Raw genomic sequence first — 14,067 nt, 5'->3', positions numbered from 1 at the left:
ACAATAAATGTTTTTATGACATGTGGCTCATTTTAAGTATTGAAAAATAGCATCTACCTAAATTGAGTTCTTTGCGTTTAGATTGTTGTGCTTTACAAAATAATCTCTATACTGTAGAAGGAACTGTAGCCTGTTGCATTGTACAACATTTATGCTTCACAACATCTACTGTACTAATACATGACATGTTGCATTACGTAATAGGTTATTACCTTTTTGGATATTTTATGATGTCATTATATGGGTTTTAACTGAAGTTGTATGTGATTATGCAGAATTTGTAGTCAAATATAATAACGCGTGAAAACGTGTTTTACACGAGAACAAATCTTAGCGACCTGCTTTAGCTGTACCAGGAGCGTTCCTGACACACCGGTCTGTTATTATTAATAAAGTCTGTTATTAACTTTGTGGGTAATGTAAGAAGCATATGGTGAGAAGCGTATGGGAAAAAAATGTACGGATGTATGTAAAGTCAATGTGTCATTGAACAGGTAACAAGCTAAATGGAGCTGCACCATGATAAGGATACTCCATAAGAACGTTTCCATATTATTAACGACAAAGGAAAACAAGTCACATTTGTATAAAACCTTTATTAACATATTTTACAGGATAAACAACTTTTTTTCCCCCCAATAATCTCTATTTTTTCTCAAAGAAGTTTTGCTTTCATCAATATTAGCTTAAGCAGTTTATTAGCTTAATTAAAGTGTCTACATTTTTAAATGTAAACTTTTATTGTTTCTGGACATGCACCTCTTTCAATAAACTGGGTTATACAATGAAAAACAACCGATATGTTGACTGCATAAAAGTGCTTTGTTTTTTGTATCTGCATTATTCCAGTAATAGAGGTTTTAACACAAGATGCAACGGCAGCCATAGTGGCCAGAATGCTCACCACACATCAGGATCAAGGGGGAGGAGAGCAGAGTAATGAAGCCAATTCATAGATGGGGATTATTAGGAGGCCATGATTGGTAAGGGCCAATGTGAAATTTGGCCAGGACGCCGGGGTTACACCCCTACTCTTTTCGAGAAACGCCCTGGGATTTTTAATGACCGCAGAGAGTCAGGACCTCGGTTTTACGTCTCATCCGAAGGACGGCGCCTGTTTAAAGTATAGTGTCCCCATCACTATACTGGGGCATTCGGACCCACGTGGACTGCAGGGTGAGCACCCCCTGCTGGCCCCACTAACACCTCTTCCAGCAGCAACCTTAGTTTTTCCCCGGAGATCTAACATCCAGGTACTGGCCAGGCTCACACCTGCTGAGCTTCAGTGGGTTGCCAGTTGTGAGTTGCGTGGTGATATGGCTGCTGGCTGTACATGATTAACTTTGTGTGACACTCAGGACAATATACCAGTAAAGACTGATTCTGAAAAATTGGTTCTTTCACAGAGGTAAGAGTACTTTCTTTGCCCTAATAATATGGATCCAAAAAGGAAAGAATTGTAACAATTCCTTGCATTTATATTTCAATTTTCATCCCAGAGCATTCTGTATATAACAACAGCATCTACAACAGTTCAAGGGGAAAAGAGAGAGAAATTTCCACCTGTTATCTTACTATGAATGACTTAAAAAAATGTGGAGCAAAAATTAATCTTTTTTTCTTCCACCCAGTAAGTGCAAAGATCTTCAAAGAACTGTAACTATATTTAAGTCCTTTACATAATTGATGTTTCTCTTTTACATATTACCAGCAAAATCCAAGAGTTTAGTAAGAGTTTAGGTACAGATTTAAAGTTTTGATTCCCAAGATGCAGACATTTCAAAAGCAAGGATATCAAAATCCAAGCACTTACCTATCCTATAATATGAATGTGTTCATAATGAACAATGAACATTTGTCCTTCATGAGGAGAAAAGCATAATAATTAAAAATAAGGTTCAGGAAACAGCAATCCTGCATCAGTGTAACTTAAAAGCAATCCACCAATCTTCTGAATATGGCATTACATTCTTTAGATATCTATAACGTTTTCTACTTCTTTCATAAAGTACTTTATGCCAGATATGAGCATTTAAAAAACAGCTTATTTAATGCAAACCAAGAAGTACCATTATAGTAACACTACAAATGTGCTGAGTGGACAAACGAAAAATACAGTATGTGTGGTTACTCTAAATACAGTAGACTAACTACACACACCTGAATTACAAAATTAAGAGGCACCCTTAAAACAATGGTTAGAGATAAATAAAAAGATAAGATAATCTAATGAATATCTCTACTCATTAGAAACGAACAATCTCTAACATGAAATTAACAATGCTACGAGTTGACTTTCATTCAAACATATTCAGGACTGGAATGCATTTTATTGTAGGAAGCCTTTCAATTGCTTGGAAACAGATTTATAAAGATTGCTCTGCTCTGAAATATTAATTACCTGTTAAATATTTATCAGTTTGAATGCTTTCAAGTTACTGAACAAACCTGTTTCTTATCTATCAGTTATCAGAAGCACATCAGGAAAAACTAGGCTAAAGGCATGATCAATTTACACTTCACAGCACAGGATACAAGGTTTTTGATGAGGAAAAAAAACAGAAGGGTCATTATTGAGAGTAACATTTTCTTAAGACAATTTCTTAATCTCTGCAGGAATCCCAAGACAGTCCAATTCTTTAAGTAGGCATAATGGATTTGACATGCATATCCAATATTTGCCTAAGCACAACACCTAAGTACAGTTCAAAAACACCAAAACTTTGGTAGTAATATGAATCACTTCTAGTTTTCATCACTGTAACTAAGTGTACACTGTAAATGTACAAAATGAAAGCCTGTCAAATCAGTGCTTTTGCAGCACTTAATAAACAAGAATAGGTCACCCTAAATTAGTCTTTCTTCAAGTGATTCCAGTTCATCAGATTGATTTCTCTACACATGTATAAATCTGACCAGCTAGATGTTAAACGTTTGGTGGAATAGTATTAGGTTTTTATCTCGCAACTGTATTCTAGAAAAACTGATAAGAAGTCAGAAGTAATGGACTTCATACCACAGCATAACATTTTAAAATTATATATTGTACTTATGTATACTTTTCTTTAATTGCCAATTAGTTTTGTTGCTCAACTTTTCATAAAATAGGAGGATGGAATCCTCCTATTTGTAGTATAATTAGAATTCAATCTGGGGTTTCAATATATAAGTCTTCAACTCCACATGAATCCACACTACTTATTTGGATGAATCAGTGTTTAGGAAGATATAACTCATAAAGTGTAGGTTTAACAAATATTCATTGAACTCTACTTAGTGTTAATAAGACTTTCTAACAGTTTTTGACTTCATTATTTTAAATGACTTTAGACAATAGTTCAGTTAAAACTACAACTCTCATGGCAGGATGACAAGTGAAGAGGAAAAAAATTCTATGAAACATGCAATGTCAGACCATTAAGTTCTGTTCAGGCTACTGCTTAGGTAATCCTTGGCAATATTGACGAAGTCCAGATTTAAATCAGTGATTTATAGGCTCAACCTGCTCTCTGAGCCGCTCATGAATTCCTGCATTTGTGTCTTCTTTGAAATAAATTTGGGGATAATGGATCCTGCTGTCTTCAAAAAACAATTGGGAAAAAAAGATACAGGAATTTCAGAGAACCCTTAAAATTGAATTTATTCTCTATTTTTCTCATGATGATGTTTTACTTCAAATTATTAAAACACTAAAATGAAATAAAGTGTAGTCAAACCCTAAAACCTTTTTTCCTTTGCAAGAGTTACAGGATTTACAGGAAGAGTTAGGGATGAGACCGCAATTCAAGTTATAAAGAATGCATTTTCAATAAAACAAAATTGTCTGGAAAATATAAATATAAAAGCTAGCCTTTCAGATGACTTCAAACTCTAAAAGGCTTTATTTGCTACACTGATAAATATTCCAGCCCTTTCAGATCAATCTAAATATTTAACATTTCTAACATTTACATAAACCTTTGAATACCAACAAACCAAAATATTAGAATTGCACTTTAATCTGTTCTTTAGAAGCATTCAACAGATATGAAGATTTGTTAGAATTTATTCAAGTTCTATAATTGCCTGATTGAAATAATGTAGAAGAGAAAAAAAGTGAACACTCAAAGGCCAGTTGGAGATGAAGGATTACCTATGTTATTTCCCTGTACTCTGAATAATCATACCAGAACAGAATACAGCACATTATTGTTAAAACCTTCACTAACTGGATTTATGGGAATCAATGGAATATGACGGGTATACATTTCCACAGTTGCAGATATGGACGTGAAAATTTCTCTTCCAAGTAGAATGACCTGTTCAGGTCAATTTTGAAGCAAGGTTTGAAATCGCATTTCATCTTACACTGTGACAAAAGAACAGCTGCATTAACTTGCAAGATAAACTGTGGTTTGGATCCAGCACTGATGCAAAGTCCTTCTGCAGTCTTGATGAAGGAGGTCTGTTTGAACAAATAAATAACGATGACTTTGCCAGTTTCAATCTGGCTCGTCTACCTCTGTAAAGATGTCACTGAAGAAATACTCGGAGACCTTAGTTGGTTCTTCATCAGTGTTCGAACTGTCAACACAGAGGACCTCATTTGGAGGTTGTGGCGGAGATTCTAAAGTCCTGGTTTTGAAGCCTGGTGTACAGGTTGACTGAAAGAAATAACATAAATTACTTAAGCTGTTTAGAATTTGGAAAACGATGAACACACATCTTTATAGTAGCCCCAACACAGAGACATGGGCTGAATCCATCGATGGAAATTAAGTAAAGCTAGAACCACACTGAAGCACATGAAGGAGTGTGAATGTAGGAAACGAAGTGTGACCCTTTTGGATGGCAAATCCATTTATTGTACACACTGCAAACAACAGTTTAAGATCTTGTCTGAATGTTCCTTTTAAACTGAGCAACAAATCCACCACTTTTTGGTAAGAATACCCTGAGGATGCGGAGGACAGAGAAGAAGGGAGAACTAAACCATGACGGAACGACAATCCAAGACATTGAAGGAGAAGCTCGTGATATTTCTTGATACGAAAATACTATCACTGTGCAAATGTCTTGAAACCTTGGCTCCTGAAACAGCTCAGGAGTCGGCCTGCCAAAAGCTCTTGTGAAGGAGGAAAGCCATACTGTACTTCTTACTGGCTGCCTTAACCATGTCAAGCTCTTTTCAGAGAGTACTTAGTCTTGATTTTACATGCCAATGACAGCACGCTGTATATAGTTTACCAACGCCCAGACAGTTCTGAGCTTATGAAGGTGGTGCTACAGACCTCATGTGAATACAGGTGAAAATAAAAACTCCACGTTAACTTCAGAAAGTTAAGAACTTAAGAAAGTGGAAGAAAAGGTATTACAAATATATACTGTAAAATCTACATTCCCTTACCTGTGGTGAAAGCTTGCTTTGAAATGCCCAAGCCTGTGATCTTCTACCGGCTGGGCTATCACTGGAGGAATTTGACGAGCTCTTCATAGCAGCTACAACAGCAGTCCTTTTCCGTCTCTCCATCCCAGAGGTATTAATCTGAGGTTTGTGTGTTGCAGATCTGCAAGTCTTGGGGACACTAGGAGACGTAGGGGTACTTTTCTCCGAAATAAAAGACAAAAATCCTCTAGGTTTTCTCCCAGGCCTTCAAACAAGAAAAATAATAAATTGGCATACTATAGCTACTTATGAAATGTAATTAGCTATCCACACTTGCAAAGCATGTTTAAAGCAATTGGTATAACATCAGAATTTCAACAGGATTATGTGCCTCTTGGGCCTAATTCTAATTTTTACTACATAAAATTGACTACCTATTGGAATTCAGTCCGCCCTCGAAGGAAACTCTGTGGTGCTGTGAGAGTATTGGTGTGCACACCATGAACAGTGACAACGGTAACTATAGGACACATTATATCTTGGCAGGAGAGATCTAGACCACAGGCAGGCCCTATGGTTGGCACCTCTATTACAGATAATCAGATGGATTGAGAATGGTCTGCTCTGTGTCATGGCACAGCATGGTGTGCCTTCAGACATTAATGGAAGAGTACCATGTTTCACGGTCAGCAGTTTTGCCATGATAAAATGACTGTGCACTTCAAGGCAAATCATGTGAAATACTGAAATAAGTTGTTCATAACATTAACAATGATAATAATTGTTAATGTTATGTTATACACTTATATAGCGCTTTTCTGGACACCACTCAAAGCGCTTTACAGGTAATGGGGTCTCCCCTCCACCACCACCAATGTGCAGCATCCACCTGGATGATGCGACAACAGCCATAGTGCTCACCACACATCAGCTATTAGTGGGGAGGAGAGCAGAGAGTAATGAAGCTGGGGATTATAGATGGGGATTATTAGGAGGCCATGATTGGTTAGGGCCAATGGGAAATTTGGCCAGGACGCCGGGGTTACACCCCTACTCTTTTTGAGATGGGATTTTTAATGACCACAGAGAGTCAGGACCTCGGTTTTACGTCTCATCCGAAGGACGGCACCTGTTTACAGTATAGTGTCCCCATCACTATACTGGGGCATTAGGACACACGTGGACCGCATGGTGAGCGCCTCCTGCTGGCCCCACTAACACCTCTTCCAGCAGCAACCTTAGTTTTTTTTCCCCAGGAGGTCTCCCATCCAGGTACTGTCCAGGCTCACACCTGCTTAGCTTCAGTGGGTTGCCAGTTGTGAGTTGCAGGGTGATATGGCTGCTGGCCGTGATGTGCCCGGGCTGGTGATGTGTAGGTTTGTGGGGAGGGAGGCAGTGTACTGTGGGATGGGGAAAGTTTGAGCAGCTCTGGTCAACAGGATTAGGACACTGGATTAACAGCATCGTTCTCACCTTATCAATGGAGCACCAGAGGGTGACGGCTTTATGTGTAGGTTGGAGGATGGATTCTCTTCTCCACTGCTGCTCTCTGTTGTATCTCTTTCAGCAGACATTAAGCTGTCCTGGTTTGAGGGTCCTTCTCTGCCCCTGTGACGCTGTGGGGGCACGTCTGCAGCGGACGACTGTGACTCCCCTGTGAGGCCCAGAGCCCCCTCGGGCCTGGGGTCTTCACACTGCGTTGTCCGGACTCGGGATGGGGGATCCTCCTGTGCTGGCAAGGTCTCAGATTTTCCTCGGCCCTCTGTGCGCTCCACAGGTTTCCTTTTTGAACTGTTGGGTTTTACTTGTAGCTTTCCTGAAATGACACTCAGAAGAATAATTACTGTCATCTTACCCCACCAGCCAAGCTTAAATGATTTTTAATGCCAGTGCACTCACTGGGCAAAACATTACGAACACACTGTCAATTTCATCAGGTAATGGGCGGAGCGGTGGCTCTGTGGCTAAGCAGTGTGACGTGACCGGCAACCTTCCAGTCACAGAGTTGCCGGTTCAAATCCCACAGCTGGCAGAGGAATCCTACTCCGTTGGGCCCCTGAGCAAGGCCCTTAACCCTAACTGCTCCAGGGGAGCCATACAATGGCTGACCCTGTGCTCTGACCCCAAGCTTCTCTCCCTGTCTGTGTGTCTGTGTCTCATGGAGAGCAAGCTGGGGTATGCGAAAAGACGAATTCCTAATGCAAGAAATTGTATAGGGCTAATAAAGCAACATTATTATTATTATTATTATATGTGTGGCTGGAATAAAAAGCACGAGACACTTCCAACATAGACCTCCACATCAAACTCTAGATCTCACTAGTATTGAAAATCACCTTTATCACCTCAATTAAGATAACCCTGCTAGAAGGATTGGATAGGAGAGGGTAGCAAATGTAAGCTATTTTGACATGCATGTGTGTAGTCAAGTTTATTTGCTTACTTGATCCAAAGATTTTCTTTAACCATTTTAGCGAAAGTTCCCAGTACATCATCTTCAGAAACGTGGCATGGTAAGTTCCATACACCTCCCGCCCCTTGTGTAAAAAGTGTTGACTTTCCTCAGCTAGGAAAATCATTTTGTGTAAAAAGAATGGTTGCTGTATGGAACAGGTTTTTGAAGACCTTTCCACCGGAGCCTTCAAAAAGATATTTTTCATCACTGTGTCTGATGAGGTGAGATACAATACTTTCTGTAGGACCACCACAGAATGTAGAGAAAGCATTTTAAATCGAAACATATAAAAAAAGTAATGGGAAAGTAGTTCACCTAAGAAATCTGGATGAGTTTTGACACCCATGGCACTAGATTTGCCACTGTACAAACAAAAGTTGACTTAGAAGGCAAGGGCTACTGTACTTTACACAACCAGCTTTTAGCTACTCACCTCTTCTTGTCCTTACTGGCAGTTTCCTCTTCTTTTGTGTTCCTTCATCACTTGTTCCCTCTGTCCCAGCACCTACTGATTCAGATGATTCTACCACAGGCTCCAGGGTCAGCCTGGCATAACCTTCAGCTTTAAGAAAACAGCCCGATATGAAGTTTGACACTGGAGATGCATTACAGTATTTAAAAGAGATTTTGTTGCAAGAAACATCAGGTCATTTGGAGCTATAAGTGTCAGTTAGCAAGCATTTTCTGTGTGCTATTAAAAATATTTTTTATTCAGGGACAAACTATCACCTTTCAGCCAACTGAAGATATGAGTTTGAGATCTAAGAAGCTGTAAGTTTCAATGTCAACAGCTTATAAAATATTGTTCATTTTTTCCTTTTTTCTTTTGTATCTTACTCTAGCCTCCTATAAACTGTTAAAATATTTACAGAATACTGTAACACTTTAATTTTGTCATCACTGCTACTGTGGTTTAAAATATTTATTTTTCACAGCTTGAGGAACAAGTTTCAGATTTATTTCAATAATAGGTAAGCATATTCAATAACCAAACAAAATAACGTATCTCACCACATGAATGTGCAGGGCTCTCCACACTGTGTTTCTGTAAAACAAAAACAAAAAAGCTAAGTGCAAACAAAAAAATGTGACAATAAAAATCTTTTTTTATGATACAACAGAAAACACGAAGAATGTCCACACAACATTTAATTACCATTTAAAGAATAACAGACTGTGCACTGAAAGTTTTATCTTTGATTCAGACCTTTTTTCTCTGTTGAAGATCAAGCTCTAAGATCAGCAGCATATCTCTGAAACTAGATGCCCAAACCCATTAGAAACTCTGTGACTGTCAACATTTGTAAACCTCTTAAAACCTATCTTTTCTCCTCAGCTTTTAATAATTAATGTACTTTCACTGGTTCACCACTCATTTGAATAAATATACAACAAGGAAATATGAGTTAAATATTGGTCAAGTGTTAATACTGTTGCTAGGGACTGTTGTTTCAGATTCAAAGTTAACAATAAGTAGATCTTAATAACCCAGACATGCTAGCTAGATTTTAGAGCCCACAAATATACTCTGAACAAACATAATAACAAAAATGGTACTTTCTTTAAATGCAAAGTCCTTTGAGATGGATTATTTTGCACAAGTTTTGTACTGCAAGAACGCAGAAATTCTGTATACATTTAAATAAAGGGAACTGTTGCCTTACCACGGCAGTGGTATCTGTTGTTTCTTGAGATGGCCCTTCAGGGTTATCCTCATTACAGAGGCTTCCAGTTTCCAGTTCATCAGCAACAGACAAGGTCCGTTGTTGTGTTGGAGTCCACATCTCCATACCTCTGCCCTGCTGTTCGCTGGAGGCTGGCTGCGGGATATACCTGCCAGCTGGGTCTGACAGACTCCCACACCCAGGTTTTGCCATCTTTGGATCTTCGGCCGTTTCCACGGATACCTGACCGCAACTGTAATGGGGACAAAATATTTTGAGGTAACCTCTACAACGGAAACACTACAGATTGTCATGAGACGGGCAATTTTACTTCACTGATGATGTGGTGCAGCAGTAATCCCGCTCAGGATGCGAGGCGCAGCACGTTTACAACACATTTGATTTCTGAGCTTGGTTGACGAGTCAATGATCTGGCCCTACTACATGTAGGATTATGACTGAATGCCATATGTATATAATTATTATTTATAATAATAACAATACTTTTTTAGTGAGTAATGTAATATCTGTTCACTTAATTAACTCTTTTCCCTTCTATTACCTTCAGTTTTAAGTCTGTAAGCGCTCTCAACAAGGCAGGTTGGCAAATTCCTTAGTAGATGTAATAAAAAAAGAGACTTAAGTACCTGTAACAACTTGCTAAAAATGCTAACACATTCAAAATGGGCCTTTAATAGGGCTGCCATTACTAGTCTTTTAATTCCATCTAGGGCAGTTTAAATTTACCTGATAATTAAAACCAATGATCGGAAAATGTCTTCAATGACTGAGGATCTTGAAATCAAGACTGCTCAGATTGTTTTGAACTTTTGAATAATTTTTCTTCATCTCACCTGTGAAATGGCGGCACGCCTAGGAGTTCTGCAGGGACAGGCTCCACAAACACAGGTAGTGGCATTAGTGCATCTGAAGCTATACCCATGGCGCCAGTGCCCTCTTCGTACATGTTAATTGAACTTGGAGGGATTTCAAACAACGTCAATATGATGGTTTGCTCCTGTTGAGGAACTTCTGCTGTCTGTCTGTCAGAGGCCCCTAGAAAAGAACAGGTATTACATCCAGTTAAGTGATTTAGCCACACAGCTCTGTAATTGCACAACCTCTATCCTGAAATTTTATGCTTTTATGTCTTAGCATTATGTTTACTTTAAAAAGAACAATAGTTTCTAATAAAAAGACATGTCAAGGTTCTGTACAAAACAATATAAAGTAGACTTAGGTGGGGGTTATGGATTTTGAATAGCACGTAAAGCAAAACTTGCATACAGTCAAATTTTACCCTCTAGCCCAGTGGTTCTCAAACTTTTTGGACCAAGTACCACCCCTAATCCAACCAAAGCATCCAAGTACCACCTACAAGTCATCATCTCATAGGAACCCCAGAAATTCTCAATGACCAACATGAACGCGCGTGCACACACACTCACACATACATATAATAAATATTATATTAATAAACTTTATTTGATAAAGCGCCTTTAAAGGTGGCTTCTCAAAGTGTTTTACAGAAAAAAAACATTAACAACAACTAATAAAAAAGCACCATTTCAGTGAGAGGGGTGAGCCTGTTTAGTTGAGCAAAGCATAGGTGAATTAATTTTTCGAGCCTTGATACAATTCACAACAGAGTCTAACAGAAATTAAATCCTCAGGCATTTTCTTGACAGCAAAGGTCTCGCGGTGGATGTTGTAATGCGTACATTAATTTCTCTAATTCGTGCAACTACACCGTTATGTCGGCTTGTCTAGCACCGTCTGTACAAACTCAGACGCATTTCATCCAGTCGAGGACATTCTCTCCAATAAATTCATTCAGAAGCTGAAATATTTGCTCTCCTGTAGTTCCTGTAGTTCCTGTAGACTTTCTGTTCTGTACTACAGAACAGAAAGTCTTCATGGGACATACCCTCAAACTCGTATCTAACGTAAAAGAGCAAATTGACCAAATCGACTACAGACTCATCTTATTGCAGTGAAAAACATCTGCTCATCTTAACGCGCTCTACGAGTGTACTTTTGATATAACCCTTTATTTCAATAATTCTATGAATGACTGTGTCTTTCATGGGGAGGGGGGCAGCAGGTCGAGCTGTTTAGCAGCCTTTTCTCCACACATAATACGTGTCAGCTCTTTTGCCAACGGTAAATAAGGTTCTTCAAAAATAGTGTAGCTTACCTGCTTTAGCAATCCGCAAGCCTGCATTTTTCCGCGTTTCCGTTTTTTATTTCCGTATTTATTTAAAGTTTTTATTTCATACGCATGGGAGTGAAACAGAGACGCTCGGTGTATTTTTCTCAAATCAGAACAGTTCTTAAATATTTTTCTGTTATCACGCTTTCGTTCGCGTTTGCATTGTTCCAAAATCACGCACATTCTCCTTTCTCCCTATTTTCTCCCTATTACAGTAGCTTTTTTTAAATACAATTGGTCACTTGCATCCGTAGCACGCATTCCTTGTGTCCACTGAAGTATTAGCGCGCACTGTATCGTAGTACATAGGCTGCGTATTCGACATGTATTAAAATACAAAATATGAAAACCCGTCCCGATTTTTCAGTGCACATGACACAGTTCCAGGGTCATTTGGCGTACCACCTGGAGGCACTCCACGTACCACTGCCAGTATACGTACCACAGTTTGAGAACCACTGCTCTAGCCCTTATAGAAACTTCTGAGACCTCATGATTATTATATTTACAGAGGCAGAAAGGGTGCCTAACATAAAAACTATAAAATACCATATCAGTCAAAATTTGTCCCAATGTCAACAGAGGATTCCCAGTTATTCTGTGGTTTAAAAAGGTGCTACTCAAAGTTATGATTTTCTAAAGACAGGGAGAAATTTACATATGAATCAATGTACCTCCTGTGTCTTCTGTGGTTACAGCATTATTGACAACATCATCAACCTGGATACTCGTAACTTCATCCTGTAAAGTTAATATCATATATTCATTTTCATATTTAAATATATACATATATAAAGGTAATTCCTATCAACATCACATTTCATACAAGAATTAGGACATAATTACAACATGTATTGAAATGAAAAGTGCAAGAAAGGTTTTAGGGGCTATGAACAATATTAGTACTTTAGAAGGAATTACATTTTTTGAGTTTTCATTTTACTCACATTGCCAGTATTTGCTGCATTTGCAGAGACACACTTTGCAATACAAAATAATGTTTTTCATGGGCTGGTGAGGGGAATTTGTGGCTTGCTGACATTCTTAATGGAATCATCAGTGATACTTTCCTGTGTTCTCACCTGTGTTGTGCCAATGGCCTCTGGGGTGTCCTCTGTCTTATTTAGACTTCTTGACAAGATGCCCCTGCTCCTGGGGGATCTCCTGAGGCTGGACTCTGGGCTGCTGACTGTGGGTCTTTGATTACTGCGAGTTCTGACCTTACTTGGCTCACGTTTGGCTGCTTCTTCAGACCGGTTTTCTTTTGCAAGTATTCTGAAAAAAATATTTTATTTTATTCAGATTTTATGATTGTAATAGTCCTTGTTTTTTTATTCCCCATCCAATCAGACATAAAAAACTGTGCATTTAAATTTCAATAAAAAAGGGAAAAATATTTAGAAACTGGGAGTTTTTCAGCACTGACAAGATATAATGTACAATGTATTTTCATGCACAATTCCAGAACTTTTCAGGAGTGTCAGTGAGTTACAAATTGCCAATAAGCAAAAACAAACTGTAAGAAATGATGAGCCTTCTGTAAAACTGTCTGTTTTTTGCTCCTCAAAGTAAAAACCACTCACTCAGCCCATTCAACATTTAACAACATAAAACAACATACAACACGTTGGCCTTATTAACCAATAACCATATTAACCATTGTAACAAAAAATATAGGTAAAATAAATTAAGTGTTGTAGGTACAAGATACACTGTGTGTTAGATAGGTAAGAGTATAACATACATATCTGCTTGCCCGTCTCCTGTGCTCTCTTCAGATGATAACTTCCTGCGACAATTGTTTCCTTCTTTTCTCAATTGGTCACAGCCAACATTCTCCACAATCATCTCTGGAGTTCCTACTTCACTGGGAGCAGTTTCACTGCAATCTTCTGCTAAAACCCAAGAAAAATCAATGAATTCATTTGGGAGTAAAGTCTCTGGAATCTCCAATTACCTTGCAAAATGCCACTATTACTGTATGTACTTAATAAATAATTTAATTTTCAGTTTGCAGTACATTTTCTCCTGAACCTTCCATTCTCACCAGGCAAATGCTGTGGATCCCCACTGTGTGATCGTGTCCGAGGGCCAGTGGCTGCTCTACTAAGGATGGGCTTGGGCTTCTGGAACTGGGCCCTTCTGAATCGAGCCCCATTCTGGGCTGAGGAGTCTGGGCCTTTGGCACTTGACTCTGCTGTGACTTCTTGTGCTTCAAGAGCTCTGGAAAACAGAAATTCATTATTTGGTCACAATTTCTAAAAAAGGATTTCCCCATCTTCACAAAAACCTTAATGTAGCATCAGTGCCAGAGGAGAGACTGCAACCTACTGGTCCACACCCTCTCCGTGAAACATTAGTTTCCTCTGAT

General features: G+C 38.7%; 1 protein-coding gene across 10 annotated transcripts in view; it reads right to left on the bottom strand.

Moving 5' to 3' along the window:
• Positions 1 to 576: 576 nt before the first annotated feature.
• Positions 577 to 14,067, bottom strand: part of LOC102694984 (transcription factor TFIIIB component B'' homolog) — a 41,228-nt gene continuing 27,737 nt past the window's right edge. For 9 of the 10 annotated variants that reach the window (XM_069187040.1, XM_069187039.1, XM_069187038.1 and 6 more), the window contains 11 exons: positions 13,744 to 13,919; positions 13,441 to 13,591; positions 12,779 to 12,971; positions 12,371 to 12,437; positions 10,339 to 10,540; positions 9,485 to 9,737; positions 8,832 to 8,865; positions 8,254 to 8,382; positions 6,839 to 7,181; positions 5,387 to 5,630; positions 577 to 4,643 (listed from right to left, as the gene is read on the bottom strand). In XM_069187040.1, coding sequence (XP_069043141.1) covers positions 4,482 to 4,643; positions 5,387 to 5,630; positions 6,839 to 7,181; positions 8,254 to 8,382; positions 8,832 to 8,865; positions 9,485 to 9,737; positions 10,339 to 10,540; positions 12,371 to 12,437; positions 12,779 to 12,971; positions 13,441 to 13,591; positions 13,744 to 13,919 — 1,954 coding nt within the window. In that variant the 3' untranslated portion in view covers positions 577 to 4,481. The remainder of the gene's footprint in view (positions 4,644 to 5,386; positions 5,631 to 6,838; positions 7,182 to 8,253; positions 8,383 to 8,831; positions 8,866 to 9,484; positions 9,738 to 10,338; positions 10,541 to 12,370; positions 12,438 to 12,778; positions 12,972 to 13,440; positions 13,592 to 13,743; positions 13,920 to 14,067) is intronic. The other variant, XM_069187036.1, reaches the window with a different exon arrangement.

The sequence above is a fragment of the Lepisosteus oculatus genome, chromosome 3 (assembly GCF_040954835.1).
Source record: "Lepisosteus oculatus isolate fLepOcu1 chromosome 3, fLepOcu1.hap2, whole genome shotgun sequence".
NCBI lineage: Eukaryota > Metazoa > Chordata > Actinopteri > Semionotiformes > Lepisosteidae > Lepisosteus > Lepisosteus oculatus.
The sequence above is the reverse complement of the archived record's forward strand: the minus strand, read 5'-3'. Positions and strand labels throughout refer to the sequence as shown.